Source organism: Sabethes cyaneus, chromosome 2, assembly GCF_943734655.1.
Source record: "Sabethes cyaneus chromosome 2, idSabCyanKW18_F2, whole genome shotgun sequence".
Taxonomy (NCBI): domain Eukaryota; kingdom Metazoa; phylum Arthropoda; class Insecta; order Diptera; family Culicidae; genus Sabethes; species Sabethes cyaneus.
In genome coordinates, this window is record NC_071354.1 from 121,408,656 (window position 1) to 121,427,442 (window position 18,787).

The following is an 18,787-nucleotide window of genomic DNA, read 5'->3' on the forward strand; positions in this document are numbered from 1 at the left end:
TCCGAGTTAGGATTGCTCGAGAATCTCAATCCCCTCCACCCACTTACGAAGCAAATCACGATTTTGATCTAGAAGTTGTGCCCGTGATGATACACGTGAGTGGATTTGTTAACTGGCCGAACGACGGATTGTGATAGAAAACTTTTTGGCGTTCATTCGGTCTAGCGGAAATTTCTTACAGGTTGTTTAAAAATATTTTGTTGGCCCTGTTGTCCGTACGTTATTCAGAACCCGCCCTGAAGCCGAACTCTTGCCGGGCAAAACACGATAATCGGCCCTCTACGGAGGTGGCGCTTAAGCCAATTGTTTGAGTTCTTTCGCAGAGCGGAAAAACCGTTCTCACGGAATCGTACGCGCCACAGAAAACTTTTTGGCGTTCATTCGGTCTAGCGGAAATTTCTTACAGGTTGTTTAAAAATATTTTGTTGGCCCTGTTGTCCGTACGTTATTCAGAACCCGCCCTGAAGCCGAACTCTTGCCGGGCAAAACACGATAATCGGCCCTCTACGGAGGTGGCGCTTAAGCCAATTGTTTGAGTTCCTTCGCAGAGCGGAAAAACCGTTCTCGCGGAATCGCACGCGCCACAAGATTTACTTCAAGTATGGCGATCGTTCCAGAACGAGTTGGTGCAATTAAGCGAGCTTAGACAACCCTGGCGGTACCACGAGGTTCTTGTGACATATTGTATATCGAATCGCTTGATGGTCGCTGTACGTAAGTCCTCACTGACTCTCCAGTTCATGCTTACTGCTAGCGGCGGACTTCAAAAAGTGACATCGACAATGCATTCACGGCCATTTCTTCTAAGTGTGCTAGTGTTACCTTCGCTACACTGTGTAACTTCTAGCTTCATTAGAGCTTCTAGTAGACTGTACCCTCTTGCGTTGGTATATCTACTTCCCCAAGAGGAACACAATACGGCTCCGCAATAATTGCAATATCGCACTTTGCTTCTGTCCTCGACTGCCACAACAGTTGCTGCGCAGTGTCGCAATGATTGAGATTGATTTGGACTACCTCCATCATTTCTGGCACACCGCCGCCTTCTTAAACTCAGGGCATCTGAACCCACCCGTCACGAGGTCTTTTTTGTTTTGCAGACACTTCAGAGCAAAGTGTCCCTCTTGGCTCGCCAAGTGGCCAAAACCCGTGCATTTGAAGCATCTCTACGTTTCTCTACTCGTGCGAGGAATGGCTTTGAGTGGGCACACAGACCACCTTACTTTCAATTTAGCCAGTTTTAGAACCATTTCAGCTGCCATCATCGAGAGTCGTTTCGTTGCCGCCTGCATGTTGCCATACGTTTCCTCTAACCGGATAGCCATCGGTACACCCTGTAGGTCGCATTTTTCCATCAGCACCTTCCTAAGCTCTTCTTCTGATGTGACCTCGTCTAGGTTTCTACATAAGACTACTGACTCCTGAGACAAGGCTCTCACGTTCGCCTCTTCGCTGAGAGTTTTTTTAATGAGCTCTTTGAAGGCTGTGCTCTTGACTGTAGGGTTTTTCTTTAATTCGAACAGCATTTCACGTGTGTGTGTGTGTGTGTGTGTGTGTGTGTGTGTGTGTGTGTGTGTGTGTGTGTGTGTGTGTGTGTGTGTGTGTGTGTGTGTGTGTGTGTGTGTGTGTGTGTGTGTGTGTGTGTGTGTGTGTGTGTGTGTGTGTGTGTGTGTGTGTGTGTGTGTGTGTGTGTGTGTGTGTGTGTGTGTGTGTGTGTGTGTGTGTGTGTGTGTGTGTGTGTGTGTGTGTGTGTGTGTGTGTGTGTGTGTGTGTGTGTGTGTGTGTGTGTGTGTGTGTGTGTGTGTGTGTGTGTGTGTGTGTGTGTGTTTGTGTGTGTGTGTGTTTGTGTGTGTGTGTGTGTGTGTGTGTTTGTGTGTGTGTGTGTGTGTGTATGTGTGTATGCGTGTGTATGTGTGTGTGTGTTTTTTTTAGCGAGTAGGGAAATCTGCTATCAGACACCTGAGAAGACAACTCAGGGAGTGGAGTTTGGTATCCCGACCCCCCTACTGGGGCGTGAGGATCCAGACCCACTAAAACCCTACTCGAGTCTCCAGCCTCAATCCCCCCTGGAACCACCTTATCGGTATTACTTCAGGGAGGGGCTATTGTGCTTAACGCACGCTCTTAGATAACTACTGGACTATGGTGGTTAGGCTGTTTATTCGCCGTTGATCGGCTTTCCAGCGGTTTTGTAGCTCAAGTACGATCTGGGTAGCAGCCGCATTGACCGCACCCCAGACGTCCGAGCTAGAACACATCCTTTGGACTAAGTTATCCGGAGTAGTGTCCTGTCCGCTAACTGCCATCATGTTGCTTCTCACGCCCGCGAAACGAGGGCATACGAAGAAAGCATGTTCTGCAGTTTCCTCAACGTCCGCGCATTCGGGACACTCGGGGGACTCCGCATGCCCAAATTTGTGCAGATACTGTCTAAAACAACCATGCCCTGACAGAATCTGTGTCAGGTGGAAGTTGACTTCGCCATGGCGCCTGTTGACCCATCCGGATAGTTCCGGGATAAGTCTATATGTCCACCGGCCTTTTGTGGAATCAGACCATGCCCGCTGCCATGTGATCATCGAGGCCGATCTTGTGGTACTCCGTATGCCTCTAGTTCCACGTTGGTTGAAGCACTCTATGTCCTCGCTGATGATGATACCAATAGGCATCATACCCGCTAAGACGCAGATTGCGTCATGCGAAACTGTGCGGTACGCACTCGCCACTCTTAAGCACATGAGACGATAGGTGTTTTCCAGCTTGGTTAGATAGCTTTTGGTACCTAACGCCGATGACCACACCGGCCCGCCATACCTGAGTATGGACTGGACTACGTTGGCTAAAAGCCTTCGCTTGCTGCCATATACCGCAGAGCTATTAGACATCATACGAGACAATGCCGAAATAGCTGTGGAAGCCTTCTTGCAGGCATAGTCGACGTTGCTCCCGAACTTGAGCTTGTCGTCGACCATGACTCCAAGGAGTTTTAAGGACCGCGTTGACGAAATAGTGCAGTCCCCGACGCTGATATTTGCTTGCTGCACCGACTTGCGGTTGTTCACCACGATAACCTCCGTTTTATGATGTGCTAGCTCCAGTTTCCTGGATCGCATCCAATCTTCAACAATGCTTATAGAGTGGGCAGCCGTCAACTCAACCTCTCTGATAGATTCACCGTAAACTTCCAAGGTGATATCGTCCGCAAAGCCGACAATCACCACCCCTACCGGGAACTTTAGCTTCAACACCTCGTCATACATGACGTTCCGCAACACCGGGCCCAGTATGGAACCTTGCGGAACCCCTGAGGTGATTGGAACGCATTTCTGACCCTCCTCCGTGTTGTAGCATAGCACACGATTCTGGAAATAATTTTCCAGAATTCTGTACAGCGACACCGGCACTTGAACGTTCCGAAGCGAGCTGGCTATGGAGTCCCAGCTAGCGCTTTTAAATGCATTTCTCACGTCGAGCGTGACAACTGCGCAATAACGAATACCTGTCATCTTGGGCTGTATTGCCACCTCGGCTGTCTTAGTGACGGACAAGATGGCATCCACCGTAGATTTGCCTTTTCGGAAGCCGAATTGGTTCCTTGATAGACCGTTTGTACCCTCCGTGTACTGTACGAGTCTGTTAAGGATAACCCTCTCCAGCACCTTGCCGGCAGTATCGAGTAGACAGATCGGCCTATATGACGAGGGGACACCCGGAGGTTTTCCCGGTTTCGGCAATAGGACCAGGTTCTGTCGCTTCCATCTGTCCGGGAAGTGGCCAGCTTCCAGGCATCTTTTCATTACTGCCCCGAATAATTCGGGAGCCTCTAAAATAGCTGCTTTAATGGCCATATTCGGGATACCGTCTGGCCCCGGTGCCTTGCTCACCTTTAGGGATTTGGCGATATCAATGAGTTCCTCGTTCGTAACCGTCACTTCCTCCTCGACCTCCAAACCGCCGTCGCAAACGTTACTTTGGATGTTCGGCTGGGAGGCCGACCATCCTACGCTATGGTCTGAGATACTGGAACGTCGGCCGTGGGACGACTCAGCGGCCTGGGGCCAGGGCCTTGGCTCGTGGCGCGGAAAGAGGCCCTCGATGATCCGCTCCAGCATCTCTGGCGATTGCTCAGCGGGCGCCATCACACCCTTGGTCTTTGCCATTACGACTCTGTAGGCATCACCCCACGGGTTCGCATTGGCACTAGCACATAACCTTTCAAAGCAGTCTCGTTTACTAGCTTTTATCCCGCTCTTAAGCGCTGCGCGTGCAGCAACAAGTGCTACTCGACATTCAGCCCTGCCTTCATCCGAACGAGCTCTTTGCATAATTCTCCTAGCACGAAAGCACGCTACGCGGAGTTCCGCAATTTCATCTGTCCACCAGTAAGCCGGTGACCTGCCATACCTAGGTCGACTTTTCCTAGGCATGGTAGCGTCACACGATCGCGACAGTACCTCAACCAAATGATCAGCGTTCGGATCGGGCATACCGCGATCACCGCACTCTCTCCGGATCGCTTCCACAAATACTTCGGGATCGAAGTATGATGTCTTCCATCCACGGGTGGTTGGAGTGTTGGCCTCGGTCTACCATCCGCGTAAACTGCTCGATAGACCAACTCGGCGGAGCATAACAACTGCAGTAGAACACTCCACCCACTTTGGCAACCGCAAATCCCTCGTCTGCAGTTGACACAACCTCCTGAACCAGGAACCTGCTTGTCGTCCATATAGCCGCCGTTGCAGACCTATCCGAGACCCAGTTGCCGTTTCCGGCAGGGACGCGATATGGATCCGAGACTATGGCAATGTCCATTGCTGACTCAGAAACTGCTTGGTGTAACAGCTGCTGAGCCGTGCTGCAGTGGTTCAGGTTGAGTTGTGTCACTTGCACTATGAACGTGGCTTAGTCGCCGGCACACCGGCCGGGCACCTTGGACCTCCCGTTACGTGCTTTGCGTCCCGTTTACCGGTACAGATCAGGCACTTGGGAGGCTCCGCGCAGTCCTTTGATTTATGGCCAGCACTGCCACATCTCCTGCACAACTGGCTCCTATCTGGCCCCTTGCAGTTCCAAGCTTTATGTCCGTGCTCGAAACACCGGAAGCAAGCTTCCGACTGCTTGAGCACGCTCAGTGGGCATACCGACCACCCCACTTTTAGCCTAGCAGCTTTCAGGGCTTTGTTTCCGTCAGTCAGCGGAAGTCGTATGGTGGCTACCTGAGTCCCGGCCGGACCCTTGCATAGGCGAACCGCCTCGGTTGCCACCACCACTCCACTTTGCTCTTTGAGAGCTTGTACGACCTCACGCACTTCGGTGATCTCGTCCAGGTTCTTAAGCTGAAGAGTCACTTCTGGTGTGAGAGCACGTACCTGCACTCCGTCCCCGAGCACTCCTTCCGCTATGGACTTGTATGCAGAACTCTTCTTTGTGCGTGCGTGGCGGATGCTCCGTACGTCCGCGCCCAGATCCTTGAGTAGGGCGTCTCCTCTCATGGCCTTTAGAACCTCCGAGTATTTCGACCCGTCGGTTTTCAGGATAAGAGCGCCGCCCTTCTTCGCTCGCTTTCTTGCCGGTTTAGGTGGAGCAGTTTTTTTACTGGAGCCTCCTCCGCCTTTTCTCTTGGCCCTAACCTCGGTCCACGGGCCACCTGTCTTGGAGCTTCCCGCTGGTTCATCGATTAGCTCTGCCAACCCGCTAGCCTGAGGGCTTTTACCGATCAGGCGTTTTTTCGGTCCGCCAGGGGTGCTATCCCCCGGGGACTGTTCGGGCGCTTGGCGGATGCCTTACTACTAGTGTGTGTGTGTGTGTGTGTGTGTGTGTGTGTGTGTGTGTGTGTGTGTGTGTGTGTGTGTGTGTGTGTGTGTGTGTGTGTGTGTGTGTGTGTGTGTGTGTGTGTGTGTGTGTGTGTGTGTGTGTGTGTGTGTGTGTGTGTGTGTGTGTGTGTGTGTGTGTGTGTGTGTGTGTGTGTGTGTGTGTGTGTGTGTGTGTGTGTGTGTGTGTGTGTGTGTGTGTGTGTGTGTGTGTGTGTGTGTGTGTGTGTGTGTGTGTGTGTGTGTGTGTGTGTGTGTGTGTGTGTGTGTGTGTGTGTGTGTGTGTGTGTGTGTGTGTGTGTGTGTGTGTGTGTGTGTGTGTGTGTGTGTGTGTGTGTGTGTGTGTGTGTGTGTGTGTGTGTGTGTGTGTGTGTGTGTGTTTGTGTGTGTGTTTGTGTGTGTGTTTGTGTGTGTGTTTGTGTGTGTGTTTGTGTGTGTGTTTGTGTGTGTGTTTGTGTGTGTGTTTGTGTGTGTGTTTGTGTGTGTGTTTGTGTGTGTGTTTGTGTGTGTGTTTGTGTGTGTGTTTGTGTGTGTGTTTGTGTGTGTGTTTGTGTGTGTGTGTGTTACGCTTTTTTGCGACTCACTTTGCTTACAAATGGCTGAACGGATTTTGATGTTCTTAATGTCAAATGAAAGGTCTAGTTGTCCGCTATTCAAATTCATAGCCCAAAAATTATATATAAAAATACGAAAAATACGTTGCTTTTCATATACACGTTATTATTTTCAATGTAAAAACCTACTAAAAGAGGGACAAAATCGAAAGATTTTTACCGTCTTTTGATCATTACATTCTTTGAACGTCCACTTTTGTTTCATGCTAGAAGCGTTGAAACTCGTTTTTCGAGTTATTTAGCTTATATAGAACCCACAGACAATGGATTTTATACAAAAATGTTGATTCATGTTCAACAAATTATTTTTTGCCCCCCGATTTTTAGAGGCTATTGCGAAGGGGGAGGGGGGTGGCTTATGACAAAAATTTTTAAAAATAATTTGCAATGGCCTTGTAAAGAACAGGTAGACCGATACACATTTTCTTTTATGCATAGAGGAGTGGAGTGAACATAGCCATATTCAATAAGATTCGTGGTTCCGTGAGAAAGGCATATACCCACCGTAGATTGAAACTAGGTTTCAAACTCATATGATTGAATCACTCAATTCAATCAGAAATGATTGAATAAGTAATAACATTTATCCACTCATCGGCAGAGTGCATATAGAAATCGTTCTACGTCAGCTTCAAAAATACCTGGAATGCGTTCACCCATAAGTTTCCCATTGCAGTTTCAGATAAACGAAGATATTCCTGAAAAAGGTAGCGGTTTGTAATGACATTCAAATCTAACGTTAAAGTTGAAGCAATTAAAAACAAAAAAAGAATGAAAAATTTTACTACCTCCGAAACTTAAAAATGTTGCTTAAATATTTATTTGTGAGTTAGGTTACGGGAGGGTATTTTCAGCAGGTTTCTAAATTCAGCCTATTTGCCTTTGCTTTCGCCAATGAAAATACTTTGCCGACATACAATTTTAATATGTTATAACTGTTTTCTCAAGACTGTAAGTAATGTACTATTTTTTATTCAAAAAACGTCAAAACCACCTGTTCTTCCACTAGAACTAAGCCATAAGCTAAAAAAATGGATGCCTTCGCAAAAAGCAAAGCAAAGCCTAGGTGCTACATTCCGTTATCGCAACTTGACCTTCTGTTTTTATACGACAGACTTCGCAGCCAGCTGTTAGAGTACAGGACAATTGCAGGGCCAGTTGCTACGATCCTATTGACTCTAACAGCTTCTGCCAGCCAAGATTCGAACATACGACGACTGGCTTATTAGGCCAGCATCATACCTCGACGCCAACTGGGAGGCCATCGCTTAATGGGCTGAAAAAACCCTCCCGTGCCCCTACTAATACTAATTGCTGAATGAAATTGAGTCAGTAGGAATTTTCTTTATTGTTTCGTTCAATTTTCATTCAGACGACATCCTAGCGCCAAATTCTAAAGTACGCGTCTATAATTTTCGTAGTAGTAGTAAGTAGTAGTAGTAGTAGTAGTAGTAGTAGTAGTAGTAGTAGTAGTAGTAGTAGTAGTAGTAGTAGTAGTAGTAGTAGTAGTAGTAGTAGTAGTAGTAGTAGTAGTAGTAGTAGTAGTAGTAGTAGTAGTAGTAGTAGTAGTAGTAGTAGTAGTAGTAGTAGTAGTAGTAGTAGTAGTAGTAGTAGTAGTAGTAGTAGTAGTAGTAGTAGTAGTAGTAGTAGTAGTAGTAGTAGTAGTAGTAGTAGTAGTAGTAGTAGTAGTAGTAGTAGTAGTAGTAGTAGTAGTAGTAGTAGTAGTAGTAGTAGTAGTAGTAGTAGTAGTAGTAGTAGTAGTAGTAGTAGTAGTAGTAGTAGTAGTAGTAGTAGTAGTAGTAGTAGTAGTAGTAGTAGTAGTAGTAGTAGTAGTAGTAGTAGTAGTAGTAGTAGTAGTAGTAGTAGTAGTAGTAGTAGTAGTAGTAGTAGTAGTAGTAGTAGTAGTAGTAGTAGTAGTAGTAGTAGTAGTAGTAGTAGTAGTAGTAGTAGTAGTAGTAGTAGTAGTAGTAGTAGTAGTAGTAGTAGTAGTAGTAGTAGTAGTAGTAGTAGTAGTAGTAGTAGTAGTAGTAGTAGTAGTAGTAGTAGTAGTAGTAGTAGTAGTAGTAGTAGTAGTATATTTCATTCAGATTATTTGCAGATTATTTTTAACCCTCCATTATTCGCGCTGTTGTATTTTGACGTCTGTGAACCGTTAAGTTTAACTCAGTATATCTCGCGATTCCAACAACAAGTAACGAATAACGAAAGGTTGACGTAATGTTTCTATCATAACCAAATTATTTACTTTTTTTTGTTTCAAATTCAGGTTAGCTTTTGGTCACGGGTTACGTATCGAAGGATATCGACATCGGACACAGATTATTTATACATTATACAATATGTGCGCGATGAACCCGGGAGAAATCTTTTGTAGAGAAACAGACAACTCTCTGCGCAATGACACAATCCACTTGAAAGAAGAAATATTTGTATACGTTCTGTCTTGGAGATGAAGGGCTACACTTCGAAACGTCGACTATAAATGAAAAATAAATACCGTGCAAGTACCATATTCAAAACAGTGCTCAATTCTGAACAGTTGCAAATTTTTCATAAATAATGACAAAACTCTGGTTATTTAAACCATTTTAATAATATGAAATCATCAGATGCAGTGATTAAATTGTTTAAATAGCTAGAATTTTGTCACTATTCATGGAAAATTTGCAACTGTTTCGAATTAGGCACTGTTTTGAATATGGTGCTTGCACGGTATTTATGCACGTAACACGTGACAAAAAGCCAACCCAAATTTGACACAAAAAGCAAGCGGTCGTTTTGTCATTATCATCACAAATTATTTACTTCAAAATGATTTCTAAAGAATATTGTTCAAAAAACTATTTTGCGTACCTCATACGTTTCTTAAAAATCTAGTCCCTATTGTTAAATATTTTATGCCAGTTTTTAAATTCATTCAATGATATTGGACATTAGGGTCTCTTGATTGTTATACAATGTTAATTTTCAAACTTATAAGACATTTGCTTACTCATTTAAGTTAATATTAAACAAAAACTAAAATCAAACTTTGTCGAATATGTGAGGTAACACAGATAAATCCAAACAGTTTTTATAGTCATCTAAAAACCTTCCTACCTTATATAATTGTACTCCTATAACCGCAAACATAAATTGAAGAAGACATGTTACTAGAACAATATTTCCGATTGTTTTAACTGCTACTATTACACATTGAACTACATGCTGAGAAATGAAAGGAAATTAAAATATATAACGAGTGATTGCATGTCAAAATTTGTTATCCAAATCTAACATTCTCTTTGAAAAAAATCTGAATATACGCAATAGAAGCATTTAATGGACAGTGTTCACCCCTGCACTCATATACATTAGAAAATTAACAAACAAAATTTACCTTCAATCCTTTAGCACGGTTGATAGCACGCAGAGGCCTCAATACTCTCAATACTCGTAGAATTTTAATAACGGAAATTGCACCAGAACTGAAAATAAGGCAATAATTACTTCGATAAAACTATCATTTACCAGTGTTTAGTTACCTAAAAAACATAGATATAAGCGATACACAAACCACCAGTAAATCCAGCAGATTGAAAGCCGAACGACAGAACGCACCGTCATGAAATAAAAATCCATACGAAATCAATTTAAGCAAAAGCTCAATAGTAAACACAGATGTAAAGAAATAGTCAAAGTAGTTTAATATTTGATTCCGCTCGGAGTTAGCATTTAATGGATCCTCGGCTGCTAACATTGCTGACGAAAACATAATGCAAACTAGTATAATGTTTCCGAATGTACTATGATTGCATAACCAGTGACAAAACACACGAAATCTGAAATTATTCAATACAAAACATATTTTTATTTTCTCGTTTAAGGTGTGTACGTTTGGTGCATTTTTGGTTAAATGGATAGAAGGGTAAAGCTGTAGGATAAAAGGCTGAGCGCACTAATTTTGTAGGGGAGAGTTGTACAAAACGCCCAGGCCACTGATTGTTAAAAAAACTCTTACACAAAATTACTATAACGAAAATACTATATTAAATTTGGCATTGAACAAATCATACGGTATGACCACACTTAGAGCAAATATGTGCAATGACATATGATATGCGAAATTTTTGTTTGTTTGTTTATATGTGAAATATGATGTAGCAAATACAATAACAAATGATCATCTCATTGGGGGGTTATCCCAGGCAATACTGATATTTTTAATACGTAATTACGATCGACCATGATTAGTAATGCAGTAACGCTCAGGCTTTAGATAAATACAAGTTCAAGTTATAAGCTTTATAAATTATTTCGAATTTCATGAGCGCAATCTGGAGATTACATACACTCTTAAATGATTCAATCTGTAAATAGGTCGAATTTAGCCAAAACTTGGTTAAAACTGCTCAAAATGCCCTTAAAGTGTGCAAACTCAAACTGAGTAAAAAATTTAACCAATTTTGGCTACTTGCTACCGATAATTCAATATGACAAATAACGGACTTTTAAGTTCCAACTATTGTTTTTTTTTTGGTTAAAAAACTACTCAAAATCTGAGTTTGTACACTTCAAGGGCATTTTGAATAGTTTTAACCAAGTTTTAGCTAAATCCAACCAATTTGCGGGTAAATTCATTTAAGAGTGCAGGACATTTTTCGGGTCGTTTTTCAAATAATGTCGTAATTCCATGGTCTCATATTGTTGTACATATAACTTTTGCCCAAACACATTGTTGTGTCTATCACTTGGTACGCGCAACTGCTAGCTTAAACCTTCGGGTAATAGCCCACAAGTCGTAAAGGCGATTCTGGAAGTCATCAATACGCGACAGCACACGAGTCGAAAGACAGAGGGTCATGAAAACATCAAAGATTAAATTGGAATTCGAATTGATTTATTTATTTTCAAAACAACTCTATTAATACTCTAATATACCCTATTTATAAGGCCATTACAAATATGTAAAAATTTTTGTCCCTCCGGTGTTGGGCCACCGAAGGGAAGGGGGGATGGGTGTTGCAAAAAAAACAAAGAAAATTTTTTAATCGAGCAAAAAAAATATGGATTTTAGGCCTTTTTTCTTAAAGTTTAAACGTGAAAACCAAATCTATTCTAGCTTTTGATAAATACGTTGTTATTTTTAATGCAAAACTCTACGAACAAAATGACAAAAACGAAAGAAAATTTTTTATTTCGTGCTAGAAGCGTTAACTCAACTCGAACACTGATTTTTTGAGTTTTTCAGGTTGTAGAACCCACAGATAATTGATTTTATAAAAAAAAATTAACTCATATCATACAAATTATTTTATTGCCCCCCGATTTTTCAAGCCAATTTCCATGTCTGTCTGTCTGTCTGTCTGTCTGTCTGTCTGTCTGTCTGTCTGTCTGTCTGTCTGTCTGTCTGTCTGTCTGTCTGTCTGTCTGTCTGTCTGTCTGTCTGTCTGTCTGTCTGTCTGTCTGTCTGTCTGTCTGTCTGTCTGTCTGTCTGTCTGTCTGTCTGTCTGTCTGTCTGTCTGTCTGTCTGTCTGTCTGTCTGTCTGTCTGTCTGTCTGTCTGTCTGTCTGTCTGTCTGTCTGTCTGTCTGTCTGTCTGTCTGTCTGTCTGTCTGTCTGTCTGTCTGTCTGTCTGTCTGTCTGTCTGTCTGTCTGTCTGTCTGTCTGTCTGTCTGTCTGTCTGTCTGTCTGTCTGTCTGTCTGTCTGTCTGTCTGTCTGTCTGTCTGTCTGTCTGTCTGTCTGTCTGTCTGTCTGTCTGTCTGTCTGTCTGTCTGTCTGTCTGTCTGTCTGTCTGTCTGTCTGTCTGTCTGTCTGTCTGTCTGTCTGTCTGTCTGTCTGTCTGTCTGTCTGTCTGTCTGTCTGTCTGTCTGTCTGTCTGTCTGTCTGTCTGTCTGTCTGTCTGTCTGTCTGTCTGTCTGTCTGTCTGTCTGTCTGTCTGTCTGTCTGTCTGTCTGTCTGTCTGTCTGTCTGTCTGTCTGTCTGTCTGTCTGTCTGTCTGTCTGTCTGTCTGTCTGTCTGTCTGTCTGTCTGTCTGTCTGTCTGTCTGTCTGTCTGTCTGTCTGTCTGTCTGTCTGTCTGTCTGTCTGTCTGTCTGTCTGTCTGTCTGTCTGTCTGTCTGTCTGTCTGTCTGTCTGTCTGTCTGTCTGTCTGTCTGTCTGTCTGTCTGTCTGTCTGTCTGTCTGTCTGTCTGTCTGTCTGTCTGTCTGTCTGTCTGTCTGTCTGTCTGTCTGTCTGTCTGTCTGTCTGTCTGTCTGTCTGTCTGTCTGTCTGTCTGTCTGTCTGTCTGTCTGTCTGTCTGTCTGTCTGTCTGTCTGTCTGTCTGTCTGTCTGTCTGTCTGTCTGTCTGTCTGTCTGTCTGTCTGTCTGTCTGTCTGTCTGTCTGTCTGTCTGTCTGTCTGTCTGTCTGTCTGTCTGTCTGTCTGTCTGTCTGTCTGTCTGTCTGTCTGTCTGTCTGTCTGTCTGTCTGTCTGTCTGTCTGTCTGTCTGTCTGTCTGTCTGTCTGTCTGTCTGTCTGTCTGTCTGTCTGTCTGTCTGTCTGTCTGTCTGTCTGTCTGTCTGTCTGTCTGTCTGTCTGTCTGTCTGTCTGTCTGTCTGTCTGTCTGTCTGTCTGTCTGTCTGTCTGTCTGTCTGTCTGTCTGTCTGTCTGTCTGTCTGTCTGTCTGTCTGTCTGTCTGTCTGTCTGTCTGTCTGTCTGTCTGTCTGTCTGTCTGTCTGTCTGTCTGTCTGTCTGTCTGTCTGTCTGTCTGTCTGTCTGTCTGTCTGTCTGTCTGTCTGTCTGTCTGTCTGTCTGTCTGTCTGTCTGTCTGTCTGTCTGTCTGTCTGTCTGTCTGTCTGTCTGTCTGTCTGTCTGTCTGTCTGTCTGTCTGTCTGTCTGTCTGTCTGTCTGTCTGTCTGTCTGTCTGTCTGTCTGTCTGTCTGTCTGTCTGTCTGTCTGTCTGTCTGTCTGTCTGTCTGTCTGTCTGTCTGTCTGTCTGTCTGTCTGTCTGTCTGTCTGTCTGTCTGTCTGTCTGTCTGTCTGTCTGTCTGTCTGTCTGTCTGTCTGTCTGTCTGTCTGTCTGTCTGTCTGTCTGTCTGTCTGTCTGTCTGTCTGTCTGTCTGTCTGTCTGTCTGTCTGTCTGTCTGTCTGTCTGTCTGTCTGTCTGTCTGTCTGTCTGTCTGTCTGTCTGTCTGTCTGTCTGTCTGTCTGTCTGTCTGTCTGTCTGTCTGTCTGTCTGTCTGTCTGTCTGTCTGTCTGTCTGTCTGTCTGTCTGTCTGTCTGTCTGTCTGTCTGTCTGTCTTTCTACTTTACTGTGAGGAAAATTTGTATATTAAAACACCCATGAACTCCCCAGAAACTTGCAAACCTCAAGATTGTGACAAAGGTCATCCGAGATTCACGATTTATGTACAACACAGTTTAATTTGTGGCAATACGAAGTTTGTCGGGTCAGCTAGTATATGATATATGCAGTGTGACAAATATGCGTTCATTTTTTCAGTGGGACAAATTTTTTCGATTTTTATTTAGGTTCATACAAATTTGAAAATAAGTTTATTTTCGAAATTTGAAGGGGCAAAAAAACAAAAACAAAAAAACACTTTATGTTATATTAATAGGTATTGCATTCTTTAGTGATAAGCAGATTTTTACAGTTCAACGGGTTTACATCTCTAAATTAACGAATATGTACAAAGTTAAAGCAATTATCCCGTTAGCCTTGACCAACTTTCTTTGGCCAACTAAACTGTCTGGTTCCTGTTGTCACAGGCGACTATTTTGCTTAACCTTTAAGTTCCCGACGTCAAAAATTGCAATCAGACTTTTGGCTCCATTTGCTTTAAATTTGGTTCCATTTTAATTCAACTTGTTTAAAAAAACCGAATTAAATTGAGGCGAAAATCAATCGAACAATAATTGAGTGAAATTTGGTTCCGCTTTTCCGTTATAGGTACTAAATACAAAGACGTCATAGGTACTAGATAAAAACTACAAGGTATGCAGCCCTAAGGGTTGTACGACAGGGTGACGTAGGACTATATCAGATCAATTGATCAAAGACTATTGTAAACTGCATTTCTGGCATATGTATGTTTATAAGAATCTGTGAGTGCCATTGTTTAAGTGAATGTTTTTAGAGAACAGCGAAATATTCAGATTCAATTTTTCATTGAATGCACTGAAAATACGTGGGCGGGCGTTTATAAGTACAACGCCTGATACCTTGGAGATATAGAGATTTCTTTTAAAAACCGCTTGTGTGCATCATAAAGGTTGAAATAGTAATGAATGACCAGCCCACAGATTATTGTATCAAATCATATTATGCGTAGCTTGACATGTTTCAATATTCTTGCTTTAACTCGCTTGTGGCCTTTAAAAGGGCCATTCAAATGTCCTTCTCTTTTGACATGAATGGCAACAGACACGTAAGTTGCCATAGTCGATTTACTGTCTTTTGCTCCGAGAAGATTTTACTAGTTTACTTTCACAGCTTACTAATAAAATCATGCCTCCAAAAACTCCTACATGCCAAATCTGGTTCCATTTGCTTGATTAGTTCTCGAGTTTTGAGAAAATTTGTGTTTCATTTGTATAGGAGCCCCCCCTCTTACGCCCTTCGTAAAATTGCTCTCTTATCCCCTTCATAAAATTGCTGATCATTTTATCTGTACAACGACATATAAATTGTTCAGTTTCGTTGAGTGGTTTAGTAGTTATTAGCATTTGAAATCTTTCATTCAAACGTTACACTTCTATTTTCGTTTTCACAATGTGCTACCCAGTCCCAGTATAATAAACAAAGACGTATTCCTACGTCAAAATAGAAATACGACAAATTAGACACTCCGGAATATCAGCATCAGGAGGGGAATGTCGTCGTGGTTGGGCCATGTTTTAGAATTCGTCCATAGCTTTCGTTTTAAAAGGAATTTTAAATAAATAAATCGTTGCAAAGGTCTAAGAATAAGGTATATTTCCGTAAAGTTTTGAAATGATTGCTTGAAAAATAAAAAAGTTAGATATTTACGTAAAGACAAAAAATGTTGCCATAGTTGGGCCAAATTGTACAGGTTGGGCCACCGCAGAAAATCTAAGACATATAGAAGTAGTAGTAGGGAAAAGCCACCATCATTTCAAGGACTTGCCAATGTATGTAGGTAGAATTACAGTAGATCCAAATTTGATTATCAAATGAATTTCACACTAATACTGTTACAGAAGGGCCAAAAGGGATTGGGTGCACAAGCAGTGCGCATTCCAGGGTTATAAGAGTCGCCTTCCAGCATTAGGATTCTTCCATGTAATAATCAATTTCGCTGTACCAACTTTAACCCACGTGATGATTTGTTTGTTTTGAGTTGAGACGTGCCATATTTGCTTCAGACCTTAAGGATTCAGGTTGGCAATCCACTCCATCATCCAGCCTTCCACATTTATGATATCAATAATAATACTATTAATAATATGATATTAAGAGGAAATGTGGTATATATGGGTATATAATGATGTGTGGTATATAATAGAACAATCTCACCAGCAGTCCTTCGTATGAAATAGAATAGCGTCCTTTGAAGTTCCATAAGTGCTTCTAATAGTTAATTTAATTTTTTCATCCTGGTATCCATGTGCAGTATTAAAACTCGTTTTGGCCAAAGTTTTTACTATATAGCAAGAGATGCTTCATAAGCTAAAACGAAAAAAAATAATTAAAATAACTAAATTAGGCTTACCCATTAGCAAAGCCGTGTGGCTCCGCCGTCTGCCCAAAACCCCGGTTTTGAGATCAGGCAGCCAAGAACCACCCATCATCGCACCTCCTAGCTTGGCTACTCAAAAGAGCATTACCAGGTATGGCCACGTGGAGGCGCTAGGTAGGGGTTTGGGATGGCTAGAACTATATTGGACGCTCCTCATGTGCCTTCCCCATTTCACACCCACCGCAGAAAATCTAAGGCACATGTACATCACATGACACATGAAATTCTATATAGAGACATGAAACGAATGAACTCCGTGAACAACGGCTCATATATGTAGGTACAAATATCCAATTTTTAATTGCCTTTTTGCGGAATTTTGGCGATCTTGTAAAATGAATATTGTTACAATCGCCTTTTCCAAAGTATACAACTACAATGAAAAATTCAACGAAAATCTAGGTTTTTATTGTATTAATTTTGCTTTATTTCATCACATTTTACGTGACTGACATTCTCTAGCGATTATTGCGCTTCTGCGCTTAAAATTATTGAGGCCCAACCATAACTAATCAAGTGGCCCGACCTTTACAAATAGCGCTTTTCTAGTATTTCACCTTAGCCTTCCCAAACACCTTACAAGAGGGGTTTTTTCTATAGTCTTCGTGTGCAGCACAGCACACTTCATACATTTTCAAAATTTATCTCGAAAATTGCAAGATTTAGTCACTGAATTCAGTACGGGTGTTTTGAATACACGTTTGAAACTCACAATACTGTGAAAAGTTATTTATCACAGTAAGAAGTTTTACAATGGTTATATCATAGATATCATGAGTTACTAAAACTGTGGCATAACAGTGGCCCGACGATAACGACAATTCCCTACTTTCAGGGCTCCAAATTAGTCGTTTTATTCCGTAGTGTCCAAGTACACACCCTAATTTTGGATGTTAGGAACGTAAAACTCAATGATACAGTTTTGCCGAAAGTGGGACGAATGTCAGGTACCATTCGACTCAGTTTGTGTGTGTGTGTGTGTGTGTGTGTGTGTGTGTGTGTGTGTGTGTGTGTGTGTGTGTGTGTGTGTGTGTGTGTGTGTGTGTGTGTGTGTGTGTGTGTGTGTGTGTGTGTGTGTGTGTGTGTGTGTGTGTGTGTGTGTGTGTGTGTGTGTGTGTGTGTGTGTGTGTGTGTGTGTGTGTGTGTGTGTGTGTGTGTGTGTGTGTGTGTGTGTGTGTGTGTGTGTGTGTGTGTGTGTGTGTGTGTGTGTGTGTGTGTGTGTGTGTGTGTGTGTGTGTGTGTGTGTGTGTGTGTGTGTGTGTGTGTGTGTGTGTGTATGTGTGAGATTCATTCTTATTCGTCACAAATGAAATGGATAACTTTTGCGTACTCTGGTAGATTTCAGAGTTTTATTTCTCATGCTACTAATGACATCAAAAAAATCCCACTGCGATCTGAAATATCTCAGGGAAAAGGGAACCATAATTTATCAACTTATTTTTTCATTAAAGGCCAATCTAATGTGGTTCTTTTAAGACTAATTGCATAAAAATCGAATGAAAATAAGTGCTGATAGAGCCATAAGTGTAACTGCGAGTACCATCAATTTTTATGTCGGGGACATAAAGGCTAAAATCAATTTTGTTCATATCAGTTACGGGATCTATGAAATAATGAAGTCCCATATTTTTCATATTTTTATACATAACTTTTGTACTAAAAATCTGATCAGTGTGAAATTTTATAGCGACTTATAGGGCACCTAGACCTTTCATTTAACACTAAGATCATTAAAATCGGTTCAGCCATCTCAGAGAAAAAATAGTGAGAATAAATGCGTTCCACCCGTTGAGACGTGTACTGATTGGGAAGTGCTCTTCACCATAACTCGCACTCCGTCACAGCCACCCTCCCAGGATTTCTCACTAATGATGGATGCTTTCTCCCATCGAGATGTGTACCGATTGGAAAGTGCCTACGTTCATAACGTGCACCCCGTCTCGGCCACACTCATGGTGCTTTGCTCCCTTCGAGACGTGTACTGATTGGGGAGTGCCCTCCATCACGACGCGCACTACGTCACAACTACCCTCGCAGGGATCTCTGCCAGTTATGAACGTTTGTACAAAATAGGTACAGGGATTATTTAAAGTACGAAGCCCATCCCCACACATATAAGTCCGGTCAAGTGTTTTACCGTGCACAGAATCGCATTGCTTTGATTTAAGATGTCATGTGCGGCATAAGAATGTTTGTTCGATTGGCTGCATCGTCATCATTATCCACCCCGACTGGATGTTAGCACTGCTGGATTTCTAACACTAACTGGTGCCGCTGGAACGCGGTTCAGCTCTCCATGTTCGCTGCAGATCGGACAAGATGTGTGTTATCACCCTATTGGCAACATTCCATATGTTATCATCTCTACACATTTCCCTGACAATGTTATCTACGTTAAGAGATGGCAGCTCGCGTCGCGCAGACTCAAATCTTGGGCAGACGAAAACTACATGCTCTGGTGTTTCCTCCTCATTATCACACTCGGGACATAGGGGGGACCTTGCATGCCCGAACCGATGCAGATACTGCCTGAAGCAACCGTGTCCTGATAGGAATTGCGTCAGGTTCTTCGTGCTTCCTGTTAACCCAACTGACCAGGTTCGGTACCAGCCTGTGCGTCCATCTTCCATTCGTAGCAGT

The 18,787-nt window shown here is 42.8% G+C and overlaps 1 protein-coding gene across 3 annotated transcripts in view; it reads right to left on the reverse strand.

The window, feature by feature from the left end:
• Positions 1-18,787, reverse strand: part of LOC128734148 (muscle calcium channel subunit alpha-1) — a 1,300,390-nt gene that overhangs the window by 687,907 nt on the left and 593,696 nt on the right. For 2 of the 3 annotated variants that reach the window (XM_053828187.1, XM_053828188.1), the window contains exons 14-16: positions 9,952-10,248; positions 9,807-9,894; positions 9,527-9,634 (exon numbers count right to left, since the gene is read on the reverse strand). In XM_053828187.1, coding sequence (XP_053684162.1) covers positions 9,527-9,634; positions 9,807-9,894; positions 9,952-10,248 — 493 coding nt within the window. The remainder of the gene's footprint in view (positions 1-9,526; positions 9,635-9,806; positions 9,895-9,951; positions 10,249-18,787) is intronic. The other variant, XM_053828190.1, reaches the window with a different exon arrangement.